The sequence below is a fragment of the Aythya ferina genome (assembly GCF_964211825.1).
Source record: "Aythya ferina genome assembly, chromosome: 2".
Taxonomy (NCBI): Eukaryota; Metazoa; Chordata; class Aves; order Anseriformes; family Anatidae; genus Aythya; species Aythya ferina.
This window is the reverse complement of record NC_140297.1, coordinates 125,046,320-125,061,800: the sequence shown is the minus strand read 5'-3', so window position 1 is coordinate 125,061,800 and position 15,481 is coordinate 125,046,320. Positions and strand designations below refer to the sequence as shown.

The following is a 15,481-nucleotide window of genomic DNA, read 5'->3' as shown; positions in this document are numbered from 1 at the left end:
ATGTACTCATTTTCATTAAGGAGCTACTTTGGTCTATTTAAAAATAGCTATGGCACATCTTTAATGCGCTCACTTTTATACCCTGGGATTCAAACATTTTCTTTGGACATCTTTTCAGTGAAGACCTACGTTTGAGGGGGAAAGCAGCTCAGTGATTGAGGTGATTCACAGCGTTCACAAGGAACAAATTAGCAGATCCTATCATTCATCTAGGAGGATGCATTACCACATCTCTATCCCTTATGACTTTTTTTTTTTGGTGTGTGCATGCTGTATCTGCATTCTACCCATGAAAGCAAGTTCTCCTACAAATACAGTTAACTGAGTAAACACAGCTTGAAGTTGGTCCACCTAATTCCAAATTCACTTTAAGACAACAGTTCACCCAACCTGGTATTCCACCTGACAGGGACCGCAGGAAAATCACCCACCAGCCCTTACAGAGCCTCTCTGATGACTCTAATTCAACTTCAGATTTTTGTTGGGTTGATTATTGAGCAGAAATATTTGGGTTGGATATGATATTCAAAAACATAACTAATCCAATAACGAAATTCACTGAAGGATAAAAAAACAAAAACATAAAGCTACGTATCAGAAAATCATGTAAACATTTCTATCTTGGACATGCTGAGCCTGATTTGTGCTTTTCAATCCAGATGTTCAGGTGCCTTCCCTTCCAGAAAGGAGAAGGCATCACAAGCAAACCTTAATCTTTAGAGAAAGTTTGCCCAAGCAAGACGTGAAAGTATGAACTCCCAATACTGGTTTTAATGCTCGAAGATTTAGCGGAAGGTGAGCTTTCTTAAACTTCTCTGAAAATGCAAACACCCCCAAGTCTTCCTTGTACATTACTAACTTCCTACAAATTATTTTACTTAATACCAAATTTACTGGCATACTAAAGCAAAACAGTTTAAGAAAGCATGTATATGGGCTTACAGTAAAGACTCAATCACTACGTATTCCTTGAGTAGTTTCTAGCAGGCTGTACCAAAAAAAACAAAGCTGTCATATTTTGGTATTTCTTTACTGCTCATATTGATTGGCATATAGGAAAAGACAACAGATTATGTAGATTATGTAGCTATTAATGTGATTTGCTACAATATGTGATGCACATAAAAGGATGGATTTCCATTTAGAGAACAAATCTAAAATGTTTTGAGTCAAAATACTTTTATTTGGTATTTGGAGAAACTGAAGACCAAATGAGAGGGGGTTTGTACTAAATTAAAAAAAAAAAAAGTATCCTTTCCTAATTGAACAAAACAGATTAGCTTTCAACACATTATTTTAAAGTGCCTTCTGTTCTTTCCCAGAGAAGAACAATGCTATGACCACAAAATTCACAGCGTTTCCTTTAGTGGAAAACTATTTCACCATAAAGACTGTGTTTCAAAGTTTTTTCCACTCGTCACAAGGAATACGTATACAAAAAGACTTTTTTTTCCCCCTTCTTTTTCAAAAAGGAAAGGAAGTACATACGTCAACTTAATAGACATTAAATAGTTGGAAAATAATATCTGACTGCATATTTCAAATACCTGACTGCATATTTCAAACTGCAGCGATATTCTCAGGTATTTTTTTTCCTGTGGGAAAGGGACAGTTTCACAGGTTATACTGATAGGCTAATTAAACAAAACCTATGCAATAAGGAAACTCAGCATTAATGCCAGACAGAGCTTTGCTGTTTAACTAGATCGAGCAATGCAGAAAGCTGCACGGCTTTAGTTTAAATTTATTACTTTTAGATTTATATTGAAAGAAATGTGATTTACCCCCAAGATCAGTTTGCAAACACTCCTCCAGATTTAACTGGAGCTGTTTGTGGTGTGTGACCATCTCATCAGTGTCCCACTGAGCAAGGTCAGCCCACCCGCAGTTCTTCTGCAAGAAGAGTCTACACAGAACCATGGTTGTGTGCTCTCAGCTGGTCAGTTTGGTTATCCCAAGTCAAGCTGATAAAGCTACTTGATTAACGTGGTTAAAAACAAGTTCTGGCGAATTGCTCTAACAAAAGGATTCAGTCACTCCTAGAAGAGCAACACAGCAGCAAGCGGTTGAGTTCTCAAATAGTAAAAATAAGCATCCACCCTAGAGTGAGAGAGTTTACACTGGAACCTGCACCCCTTAAACTAAAATCAGTTCATTGCAATACTTTATTTTTAGATTGGCTTTGAGAAAACAAAAACATTTTCTATTATTCTTGAGCCTCTAGATTTTTCTTGAGGAAGAGAGACACCACTTTAAAGATTATCTATTATACTTAAAAGCACTGAACAGGTAACAAATGTTCTAGTAAGAAGTACTTAATTTGCAATTTTGTATTTGACATCTCATGTCCTTTAAATAGTCCTTATAAAACAGAAAGGAAACTACTTACTGGTTGCATAGCTCTGGCTGTCTAACTAAGTTTTGAATGAATTCATTCAGTCCTGCTCTTCTCTGTTTAATAAAATCTGAAAAAAAGATTTATTAGGAATGATCAGTGAGATCATGAAAAAGACTTGTTTTCCAGTTTAATTTTTTTTTCTTTTAAGGACTTAAATGGATAGCAGTTAAAAAGAACAAATGAAAATCACAAGCTTAAAAATGTTCAGGTGAGGTAAGAGAACAAATTTCAGTTTATCTGTAACACTACCTTAAAATGTAGTAAGGCAGGTAGATTAAACATGAACTCAAGTGCTCCAAGAGCAACGTGCAACCACAGTGGGCCAACCTGTGCAGCCTCCATTGCATGGATGAGCCCTTCAGGTCCTAATTTCGCTCAGAAAAAAAAAGCCAGTGGCAAAACTTGACCTCAGTTGCACAAGTTTTTACGCAAACAGTCCCACCAAGCAGCATATTTCCAGAATAAAGGTATGGCAGTGGAAAAGTTGCACAATCATCCAGCCAGCAGGCACTCGGATGTTACCATGATAGATATTTAACTAAAATACATCTCTTTCCATATTGCACATCACCTCTAACTTTAAAATAAACAAAAAAATACATAAATGATCAGAATCTTCAACCTCATACAAAGCTTAAAACATGCAACTCTTTAAGCAATACGGAAAGATACAAGAAGGACATGAAATACAAAAATAATGAGAAAGTGTCGAACAGAAAAATCTCATCTTTCACTGCTTGTATCAATCACAAATACTTATTCCACAAAAATTAGTTTGTGTACTAAGATTTAAGGTATTCCAGTGACTGCCATAAGCAGGTTACTGATAACTTAAATGTTTCAAGTCGTCCCCCTCCCCAGTATTAGGAAAAATGTTCATGTTTTTTCATGAATATAATCCCTAAATCCTTGCTAGGTTATTTAACAATCCCCAGAATAGGAGGTAAATTCGTATAAGGATTTTACATAAGTCACCAACATCTACACCAGCTATTGCAGCATGGTAGATGCAGGATGTCATCTATCGCTCTAAGCCTACAAACCTATCCCTGTTGTTGAAGAAAAAACATCCGCACCACATCAGCTGAAACGCCTGCTGTAATTTTCTAGTTCTGTATTTTGACTGGATCCTATCATTTCCTTCTGTCCTGTTTTTGAAGTTAAAATGGAATTAATTTTGAAATAACCCAAGTGACAATAAAGACAGTGTTTAAATGATAACGTACATTATAACGGTATTTTAAGTAGATTTGGGGAAAGGGCTATTTCAGTTTCACTCTGCTATGCTTACGACTACAATACTGCATACCCAAGTTGCAGATTAAAGAATGGACTGACAAAATAAAGATACTTTTCCAAAATCTGTAAAATGTGACTTATTTCAGAAGCCATCAGAAATCTTACATCAAAGCTTTAGTAAATCAGTTTTAAGATAAATAATTCTTTAAGTGAGTATCACCCTGCCCTGCAGCAAGAAAAGTCTTAAGAACTACTTATTTTCTCATGCTTCAAGAATTTCAGGGTAGCTCTCAGGAACTTAAAACAAGTCTGAGAACTATATTTTACAAACACAGTTTTATTAAAAAGTTTTACTCCCTCCATTCCCATTTAAAGTCTCATTTTCTAAATGTCAGTCCAAGAAATCTCACTGTATCTGGCTGTACAACATTAATAGGTGTTCAGCCAGTTCTGAAAGTCCCAAGTTTGGATAAAAAAATAAACAAAATAAAGCAAGAAGTCCCTGTAGACACAATACATGTAGAACTTTCGGACATCCTTTACATTTTTATCAGAAGCAGCCATCAGAGGAAGGCAACACGAAAAGGAAGCTTCATGTCAGGGTGCAGATAATGAACTGTAAAAATTAAGATGTTTGAAAGAACTCTTAAAGAAATCCAAACACATGCCAAGAAGGTCAACACTTTTAAATCTACTTGTACTTGAAGCACATCCCAAGAATGTCAACAACTTTGAATCCACTCGTACTTCAGCAAAGAAGAATAGGAAACCTTTACACAGGTGCATGAGGAGGTGAAACTACCGACTCAGACTGATCACATCAACAAGCCAAGGGAGGGAGGGAAGTTCCCAATGACCCTCAGCAAAATCCTTAAATAAAAAGGGTCTGAATGATGAGTATAAACACTCAGACCAAAGACATGCACTGCTCATTAGCCTTTGTATTTATTCATCCACTGTGTCACTTACGTTGATTAGATGCACTTTTAAGAATGATTTTCCATTAACATTTTGATGCAGGCAGCTTTAATTTTGATGCAGCTTAATTTTGTCCTATCACTCCTAACTGGATCACACCATCATCTCATCAGACAGGCTTCCAGAAGTGCAGCAACAACAGGAGAACGTTTATTCTCATCTGAACTGTCCAAGGAAGCGCATTTAGATACAAAGCTCTAAAGCCTTCAAGGACAAATCCCTCAGTTATTTTTTTAGGGGAAAAAGAGTCACAGAAAGTAGATTAAAAATTAATAGGCATATGTTTAGAAGAGTCTCTGATTTGGCTTTTGCTTTTACGTAAGAGAGATTACAAGTGACAGCTCAGAATCTCTCACAATCCAGAACATGGGACAGTTTGGAAGAGCTGGAGCACTCAGTACAAGAGGTATTGGGCCACCAAGCAATAGTTTGCTCAAGATCAGAAGGCAGAGCACCTACCTACGCTAGTTCCTGTTCTTCACTGAAGTATGACTAACCTTAGGGTTAGTCACTGGTTTGAGGATTGCTGTAAGACTCATCTAAGATAGCTTCTTGTAGGCTGCAACAAATCAAGTCTAAAATAAAGGCACTGACAAAACAAGCAAGAAGGTAATAACTTACCGGGATCAAAGTTATCTCCGAATATTCTTTTAGCTGGAATCTTCAGGTTCATAGTTGGAAATTGCTTCTTTAGCTGAAAATAAAGATGTACAATTGAACTGTGCTTAGACATCAAGTATCTAGAAATAATTGCATTTTATTTGATTTCTGAGGACTGGTTTGAACTTCTTATTATTAGTAATTCTGCTCCTCTTTTCTGTCTTCTTTACCCAGATGCTTGGGAAAAGAACTTGCACTCAGCTTGTTTATGCCAGTCATACCCTTTTAAATCCACAGGGCAGCTCACTTTATAAAGCTATGGACTATCTTCTTGCAGGGTTATCAAAATGGCTTTCCACTTGTCATAGATTCAAAACAGTAGGCTAGAATTTCCATGTTGGTTTTATTCTTCTCGTTTCTTCCTCCATCTTTCTCTCTTGGGTGTTCCCTCTCCCTCCTTTCTTTTTCCTTTTTTTTTTTTTTTTATTTTCTTGTTTCTATATGATATCTGTATGATACGTATGTATGCATGCATACTTTTTTTTATGTATAAAATCCACAGGTGGTCTACCCCAACTCAAAACTGCAAACAGATGAACAACCTATGCTTGATACTGCATTTGATAAGTGAATTACATTCTGTACTGATAAACTGATCAGATCATACACAGCATCACTGAATTTCAACAAAAAAAAATATCTGATGTGAGCTGAGCCAAGCCAAGCCTCACTTTATCTTTAGGTACTCCAAGGAAGAGAAAATCTTTTTTTCCTCATTCTCCATCCTCTTTTAAGAAAGTATTTTTCTGATACAGTACTTGGTAGTTCTTTCTTTAAGACCATCTGCATCTCTTCCAGTTCGCAATACAAGTTATTTTTGATGTTTTATGCTGTATGAATTACACTGAATAGAAACTAGATGCTTCCCCATGACCTCCACTTCTACGTGCATTAGAAAGACCAGCACTGAACAAACTTCAGCAGAGCAATGACAATCTGAAGAGAGGAGAAGGGAGTGTGGAAACAGGAACGGGATCACTGAAATGTCTTACCAAAGGGAATGGGATCACCAAAACGCACTCCGGAAGTACTGAAAAGGGGATGCTTTGCTTTCACATCACTTTGAAGCCTACCCCAAGATGCAGGCAAAGCATGGCATGACTTCAGCTCAGACCTTAAGAAAGCACCAAGCTCATTTACCTGCGTTTGTATACCACTGTCAGATGTAAATCCATGTGCACTAAGGGAGTGCTTCTGACAGGGACAACCGACGGGAAACTGAGGCACAGTTAAGCATCTGATGTCATCTTTACTTACAGGGATCACAGAGAATTATTTCTTCCTTTATTAAAGCAAAAATTGCAGGCCCCAAACACAAAGAACTAGAAATCAGTACTGACACAGTACTGGATCAGTACTGACACAGTACAGGACAGGGAAACAGACTGCACAGCTGAGCCGCACCTACCTGCTACATAAATGAGGCAAAATTGTCTCCTAGCAATGAGTCAAAGAAACCCTCATTCAGTTGGCGAAGAGGCTTATTTTGTTTGGAACACCACCACTGAATTTGGCTATGAAAATACAGGTGGCGATTGCTATGACTGACTTCACAGATAGTTTGTATTAAGACAAAAGGATTACTTCATTACTTCAAAATAAGACACCTATTTAAAGAGAAATTAATTTAGCTAGATGGTTCAAGTTTTGCTGTGAATTTTACCATCACAAACACATACATTATGTTTTGACAACCAGTAAATTGGAACTACTACACAACGATCCCAAGCAACAACAAAAAGCAGTGACCAAAGAGCCAATTTTCAGTTTAAAATTCAAACATACTGAAGTTTTTTTTTTAAACACCTTGTAATTTTCTTAAAACAGGCCCCTATGGTTATTGAATGTTGACTTGAACTCCTCAATGAGGGAATTAACTCCAGCCCTACCACTGCAAACAAGTGTTACCCTGTGCTGTCCTGGCACAGGGCCATGTGCCTGCTTTTTGCTTACCGTATTGTAGAGCTTATCGAACTCCGCATACCGTCTGAGGACGAACCACTCATTTCTGCCAACCGACACCAACACTTTGTAAACCTGCAGTGACACAAAGATAAAGTTAACGCCAGTAGCAAAGTTTAAAGAAAATCCCAAGTTTAATCCTTAGGTGAAAATCAGGCCAGCTTGTTAAGTTTATAGTGTATACATAGGTGAACAAGTATGTTTTTTCTGACAACAAAGGTATAAACAGCAATGTAAAGGATTAAAAGAACAATCAAAAGCATCTTGCCTTTTACAGAGGTAGTTTTTGTTTACCTGGTTCTTGAATAAATTAAAGAAAAAGCAAAGCTGATCTCATGGAGTTTCATAACTTAGTTCATATCCACCAGGATTTGCTAGGGAATGTGTTAACGCCTTGATAATTCACAGTGAATACTAATACTAAGAAAGGAAAACATTTAAAAGTTGCAGATTGCCTTCACCAAAACCCAGGGAACAAGCACATATGGAAGACAGGTATACGGGGAGCAACTCCTCGCAACATCTTGAATGTATATTATAGTCAGGCTGGGAACTTAGAATGATTTGGGCTGGATTTAGAGTTGTCTATGATGCTATAAATTGTTCAGGGGGGAAAATGTGCTGTGGCTGACACACAGTGCAGGCTACATAAAACTGTTTTAGGATCAAGGGAGGAGTAGCTGGAACCTGCTGCACAGTTGTGGACATTCAAACCTGTGGTAGGAAAGGACTCCAGTAACTAGGCAGACCGTGGGTCCCAGGCTTTGTAAACCTGGTTGTTGGATGAGTGTCCAAGCTGACTTCTCCTACCTCTCATCATGACCTTTCCCCTTATGCAACTTGCTGAACTCCCTTCCCTATCTCCTTGTGCTTCCAGAAAGGGTCTGGCTATTTCTTCAGGGGAGAAAATGGAGATGGCAAGGAAACAAGTACAGAAGGCTGCTAATTGCTGTTCTAGAAAGCTGGGAATGCCCCAGCAACAGCAGCTCACCCCTCTCCTTTCAGCTCCCTCAGTGGAAGTGACAGGCACCACCAGCAGTTCCTTAGCCTGAGATCTGTATTCATGCAGGTTAGCTTCTCAAGCTGCCTTCAGTCTTCCCTGGGGAACACAGGAAGCTGGATGGAAGCATCCACTTGGATGCTGATGAGACTCTGCTTAGGAAATTAGCTCTCTCTTATACTGCTAAACATAAAACCTAGCTGTGCTCCTTTCTAGAGCCTCCCTAGGCTGTAAACAGTGAAAGTTTCAGCACAAGTTTCAGCTGGAAACCAAGACTGAGATACTGTGCTTATTGCTTATCCAGCAATCAAGTCCCACAAATAACGCTCAAACAAAATCACCACTCCCCAGGACTGCACGGCAGATCAACGCAAACCAACTCGAGCAGCAAGCCATGGACATAATTTTAAATTAGCAGGGCAAAACACACAGATGAGCATAACTTGAGATGCAAGATGATATTCCCCCAGCCAGCAACCTCAAAGTGAAAGCTGTTTTGTTCTTGCAGCAGCTAGCTGTAAGAACAGTGACCCAGTATGGGAGAGCAAAAAGGCAGAAGAACCATAAGAACCATAAGAGGGGAGCCCAGCTCACACCATCACCTAAGCTCCCACGTGCCCAGCAAAAGGAAAAACCCCAAGTTCAACAGATATAGAAGCACTGAATACCATGAACACACGTGGCATCAGACATACTGAGATTTCTTTGTATGTGATAGCAGGAGACAAGAGGACAGGTCCGAAGAAAAGGTTAAGCCTCAGACATTAAACAGCACAGGGATGAAAGCAAGAAATCCAAAACACAGCTGTTTGGTCAACACAGGCAAAAGAAAGCAGGCCGCTATAAGGCAAGGACAGAACAGCAATTAATATAGCCAAGTGCAGTCCAAAACAAGCAAGTATTTTTGTTCCCCCCCATTTTTTTAAATGTAAAAAAAAAAAAAGGCATTGAATGTTGAATCCTTAGAAAAAGGCAGGGCAGTGAACTGAATTGCATATACAAAGAAGCTGGCTACCAGGAATTAAGTGGAAGCAAAAAAACTTCCTGGACAGAACACCCGAAAAAATTCACCCATGAAATTATTATTAGTCAATGTATCTATATACAGATAATAAATGTATTACATGCAGGTAGTATTTAACAAAAAAATAATCAAATGCTCAATAAAAGGTTATGGAGATGCTCAGGAGGAACTAAGAGCTCAATTCTAAAAAGCAAAACTGAAAAGCTTGACTTACTTATCAGAGTCACAAGCACACAGACACGTGGTGTTTTTAAAAACGCTTCAGCATGGCAAGTGTGAGAAAAAAAGACGAGCTAGTAGACACTGAGTTGCATATACTCATCTTGTTTCTGTGCCAACATCAAGTGAACCACAGTAAGGTTTGAGCTAGAATTTGTCATTTCTATTGAAACCAGTGAGATTCCAGAACAGTTCCATGAAAGACACATCAGTGATATGGTTCTGTAAGTGATATTAAGGTAAAGCTTATACAAAGCGGTCAACTGAAGTCTTCATTTTAACGTTTTCTTTTGCCTCAGGCTATTATTGCTGTTTAAAGAGCTTAAACTAACACTGCCATCAGAAAGAGACAGCTATGACCTACCACAAATTTGTTAAGAACAAAGTGTTCACCCCGCCCTTCTCTCTCACTGCTGTCCAAAAGCAGTACTGACAGGCTCCAGTCATTACAGCGCAGCTACAAAAGAGGAGACACAGCAAAAGCACTCAGAGACCTTTTGGAAGCTCCTAGCGCAGAGCTCAGCGCGACCCTCGCTGCTCTCATCAAATCCTAAAATACACGTGATAATAGTCAAAAGCTTGGTTGTGAGAAGTGGCTCTTGTCATGCTGCTTGATGCAGGAAGCAGAAAACGCCAAGAGGAGGCATACCTCCACGCTGCACAAGCCAGGGTGGATTCCTCTTTAACCCCCCACCCCCTCTCTGCACCCGATTTTTGAAGTTTCCTACCGCTGCTGGTAGAGCTTTCTGCAGGGCATGCCCAGAGAAATTGCCTTTATGTAGCTTAAGGTTGTCACACCCCTTAAAATGACCTGGAGATCTAAGTACCAGTAATGTGCCACAAATGTACCACACTGACACATTTTAACAGCAGGACTGCCAGCACTGCGGCAATAAAACAAGCCTGTTTTGCTGAAGCTTTGACTTTTACCAAGTTTTTCTTGCTCATTTGAGTTTCCCACACACGCAGCAAACTTCTCTTTTGCTTGTTCCTTTTACTAGCACACCCCTGCCTCCAATTACATCTCGATAAACGTGAAGAATCAAATATCCCTCTTCTCTGAAAGGAGGGGAAGAGGATAGACACGGATAAATAACTAAGTAGATCTTTGTTTTGTTGTATTCTTCAGGCAGCAATTCAGTCTAAGTGTGTTTACATTCCACTTCTGAAGAGTGACTAATTCAGAGACAGACAGAGAGAGAGAGCAGGCTTAGAGGAAGTTTCACAAGACCAATGAAGCAGTCAGAGCTTTTTAAAGGAAGCACTATTGAGCTGTCTTTATACACTAACATAATTACAAAACAAAAATCCACCCTGCACTCCTTTATTTTTCAGTCCGCAGAGTTTCCCCACCGAATGGGGTGACCACTTCCAGAAAGAAAGTCAAACTGGGAGACCAAAAAAGGAAGAAAGGGAGGGGAATGACAGGGGTGGAAATGGGAACAGGATAGGAAAAAAACTCACAGGCATTAGGATCGGGAAAACAGGAAGGAAGACTGAAAGGTCTTTCAGAAATGTGATGCTTTATGTCTTTTTTTTTTTCTTTTACAAAAAAAAAGCATAATAGGATACCTATATGGGGGAAAAAAGGCTGTTTCGAAAAACATTTTATTCCTTTAGAAAAGTGTTTTTCTTAAAAATAATCATGTAGGATGCCAAATCTTAATTTGATTTGGTACCAAAACATTAAACCCACATTTGAACACTTCTGTATTTTCTATTGAAAACGCTGCTATTTGGGAGTGGGAAGTGGAGTATCAGAAATGTGCGAAGCCAAATTCTTTTTGCAGAAAGCAGAGTTAAACACTGTAAAACATTCACAACCTCTCAGACTGGACTATGGCCAGCGCTCACAAGAGCAAGTGAACGGATTTCTGTAAGCCTGTTGAAAATAACAACACACTCACTGCCAAACCCCAAAAAGGAGCACATCTAAGTGTTAATAACCTGGGCATTTCCCTACAGTGCTGACACTCATCTATACTTACAGTAAATCTTTTCTTCTTCTCTCTGTGTTCATCGGAGCTGGGAATGCTAACACTTGGGCAGCTTTCTTTGTGATCCATTGCACGTGTCCTCGTGACCAGCTTGTTACAGGACCGTGCTCCAGGTGCTGCACTCAGAAGTAAACTTCAGCGGTGCTGGTCCAAGACACGCCGCTCTACTTGAGAAAATTTCAATTCCATTGTGTAATCCTGGGGGGAACAGAAAAGGAAAACTGAGGGCAGGAACGCCTGATTGTGCTAAAACCTGTGTGACACGAACTTTTCCTTGCAGGAAATACACTTTACTATGTGTATGTACAGATATAAAGGTTACAACTTCGTAAACTTTCCTGCCTGTGGTCCTTGGCAGTTCACCGAAATCACTCACGTTCTCTGAGGACACCCCAAAAGCACCGTGCTGGAAATAGACTGAGTCCACTACTTCAAAAGAATAAAGATAGACCATGGGTAAATACTTAAAATTAAAAAAAAAACAATCAGGTATCAGCTGAGAAAAGCCAGTAATGAGCACGTTTGGAAGGGTTCACTTCAAAACAAATATTTCCAACTGCACAAGTCTGAACCAGAGGGCACTTCAGATTTGCCAGAACATGCCGAGTGTGTTTAATTATCACATCAGAGATCAAAGACGACAGAAGAAATTCTTCTTTCATGGGAATTTCAGAGAGGGACACAGGCACCTTGTGTCTGCATGTCCAATCCCTACGTGGCACGCTTTGTGTTTAGCACCAGAGGAAGGTTGTCCACTCCTGTCGCAAGTGCTGCAAGTAACAGGAACTTCACTACCAGGCACTCATGTTAAATGCCTTCAGCCCCCTGTTCAGGCCTGCACAGCCAGCTGAAGAGTTTTAGTGAATGCAGCTCAGCTTGTACATCGTGAGTCTGACCGAGCTACAAACATGAGAAATTCGCTTGTTGGTGTTTTGGTTTTGTAGAAAGAGGAGACCGCTGTTCTCTCCAAAACACCCAGAGGAAAAAGGAGGGCCCCGTTCAGCATTTAACTCCCTGTTTTCTTAAATCAGGGAAGTATTAAACCGGACCGCATATTTCATATCATGGATTTCCAAAAAGCACAAGCTAATCTGATGTAATTCTGCCGTTAGAGAGACACCCATATTTACGTTGGCAAGCAGGCAAAAGCCCCTGGAATCCAGGGAAAAGATGTTCCTGATACCCAGCTAATCTCAGCCAGTCGCCTATTTCTCTTGTTCCCAACAGCCAGATCATCTCCCCGATGCAAACTTCCACGTTATTATTATTCCTCCTGCGGTCATTAAAAAAATACTTAACTTTTAAAAAGCTACGTGGTGACTTTAAACAAGGAGGAGTGTTTGAGGCTACTGTAATCACGGCTGAGTGACAGAGCAGGCAGACTGCACCAGATCCAGGGGATGGCTCTGCTCCATCTGCACCGCTCTGAATTTGGTGGTTCCCGACTTCGCTGGTTAGGCAATCACAGGGGTGAGCATCTTTTTCCTTCCCCTTTTAGTGTGACTACCTCACACTTAATCCAAGCCAGTTACACAGACCTAGAGTTTCGAATCGGTTCCTCTATTCCCTTGGCAAGCCACCATTTAAAAAAAAAAAAAAAAAAAAAAAAAAAAAGCCTTATTACAACGAGGCCCTTTTTACACTGGCATTTCCTTAAGGCTGTTCTTCACCCGTTCCCACACACTAAAATTAAGATCTAAAAGGCTCGCTGTGCCCTTCTCCACCTTAAGAGGCCCATGAAAATAGCCAGCGTGTGCTGCTTTCAGTGTTTCACTCAGCTTCCACTTTGCTGGAGGGTTAGGTCATCCTTCAGCCCCTTCAGATCCAGTGTCAGGAACTGAAAACAAGCCCCATCTTCCTGCTCATCACATAAAAAACCAAAACAATCAGTAAAGCTTTACCAAGAATGGGATGTTTCCTGACTAACATCACTCATTATCCTTCTCCTCTTGTAAATTGCCATTCATTACCGAGGTTGCTGCCACGCTTGCAGCCGTTCTCACACTTCTCTCCTCCCTTTCACTTTTGATCCTGGGTGCTGTAGCCTTAAACACCATTAGAGCAGTACAGATTAACAGCTGTGGTGCAAAATGTATCAGTTACAGAACGAGTTTTATTCCAGATCTGAAGCTGAAAGTTCTGGGGAAAACAAAAGGAGGAAGTGTCACCCAGATTAATTCAGGCAAAGTTTGTTCATCTTACTGGAGGGGAAAATAAAAGGAATCAATCATCCGAAACGCTGAAACTGCGACGCTCGTGTTTCTTTCCTCGAGCCACCTGGAAGCTCGCTGGCTCGATTATTTTCCTTCCCTGAGGCCTCTCCTCTGAGCTGTGCCCGGGTCACCAACACGCCGCCGACCTGGGAAGAAATGCAGCACCAGCACCAGCAGCTTGGCCACTGCGCTCCCGAGGCTCACAGCTGTCTTACAATTTGTTTGCCACGAGCATACTGGCTCTCAAGGGCTTGTACCTGCACACCTAGGGATGGATTTGCCTCGATCTTTGCCACAGGGCAGTTTAGGAACACAGCTGTGGTGTCGGCAGCAGGTAAGGCCACCGCTGCTGCGGTAACTACACCGAGTAGTGATGAGAAGCAAAAGGATGAGATATTTTCGTATGCAGCTTCAAAAGCGTAAACTGTGGTGTCTGTGGTGTCTTAAACTCACTCAGATATGAGTGAATTTTTCAGACGCTGTCAGTTGTGAAGTCTCTGCCTCTGGTTACGGCTTCTCTTGTAACTAAGAGCAAGCAAACCCTGGCCCCTGCTTGGTAACAAGCAGAAAGGAAGAGAAGCTTTTGAAGAACAGATTGTAAAATAAATAACCCTTAAATCTACTTGGGTACTAGTGAAAGAGCACGTAGATAACTCAAGACATTAACACTGAGACCAGTGGTGCTAGAAACAGCTGTGACCAGCTAAAGCCTTCAAGCCACTGCAGTGTGAGGTCTGGGACAGGGGAAGGCACAGAGAAATATATTTGGGAAGAAGAGGAGTCAGACACGCATCCTCCTGGCAAAGTTAAGCCTGTAAAACAGCTCCGCTGTCCAGTCCCTCCCCTGCGGCTGTCAAAAAGCAGGCAGCATTTTCCCTGTTTCCTGCAGGAAGCCACAACGCCGAATCTCGGGCTGAGCCCTGCCTCTGGTGAAGTGGGAGCAGAGCAGGAACAGAGCTGGTGCCACGAGAACACACACAGACCTCCTGTGCTCACGGACGAGCTGAATGCCTCGCCATCGAGTATTTCGTGCAGTCTCCTCATAGGTACAGGCAACAGGCAAACACTGCCTGGGGTATCTGGCAACCTCCTTCCTACAGACGCTTAGAAAAATTAGAAAACATCTCTGAAGTATAATCAGATTCTTTGTTCTGTGTTAGCCCCTTTTATTATTATTTTTTAAACAGTAACAGCCTGAAGATGCTACCACTGTATAAGCACAGCCCCCTGTTCTGTGTGAGTCAGTCTCTGCCCAGACCAGGTTTGGAAGCTCCGTACCCACCTGCTGCCTTCACAGCAGCAGCCAAATTGCCCTAAATGCCTCTGACTAAGGCCAGAGCAAATCAGCTGCCACACTCACCTCTTTGAGTAACACAAGGGAAGCGGAGAGAACAGCCCAAAAGCCAGTCACCCAGCAGGCATATCTGAAGACTCACTGGGATCCATCCTCGCTTCCCAGAGCAGAGCAGGCATTTCCCCTACGTACTCCTAACCCACCTGGAAAAGCTTCCTCTGGGACTGAGTCACAAGTAAAGACAGCTGCTGGAAATCCCACCTGAACACAATTCCAGCCACAGAAGGCACTTACGGATACAGAAGCCAGAGCAAGAAATGGGAGGCAGGCCTGTGATTTGCTATAAACATCACTTTACTCCCTCTTATTTTAGAGAGGTACCGGCTTTGGGACACTTTTCAACGCTTTCCTCAGCCTTCTCCACAAATACCCTGACGATGACTCAACATATCACTGGGCATGACATTTTTGGGGAAAGCCTACGAGGTCAACTTGTT

The 15,481-nt window shown here is 41.0% G+C and overlaps 1 protein-coding gene across 3 annotated transcripts in view; it reads right to left on the bottom strand.

Moving 5' to 3' along the window:
• The window catches only part of LOC311430879 (serine/threonine-protein kinase Sgk3), a 54,061-nt gene that overhangs the window by 15,712 nt on the left and 22,868 nt on the right, over window positions 1-15,481 (bottom strand). For all 3 annotated transcript variants that reach the window (XM_084507809.1, XM_084507810.1, XM_084507808.1), the window contains exons 2-5: window positions 11,469-11,675; window positions 7,229-7,312; window positions 5,237-5,309; window positions 2,390-2,465 (exon numbers count right to left, since the gene is read on the bottom strand). In XM_084507809.1, coding sequence (XP_084363935.1) covers window positions 2,390-2,465; window positions 5,237-5,309; window positions 7,229-7,312; window positions 11,469-11,546 — 311 coding nt within the window. In that variant the 5' untranslated portion in view covers window positions 11,547-11,675. The remainder of the gene's footprint in view (window positions 1-2,389; window positions 2,466-5,236; window positions 5,310-7,228; window positions 7,313-11,468; window positions 11,676-15,481) is intronic.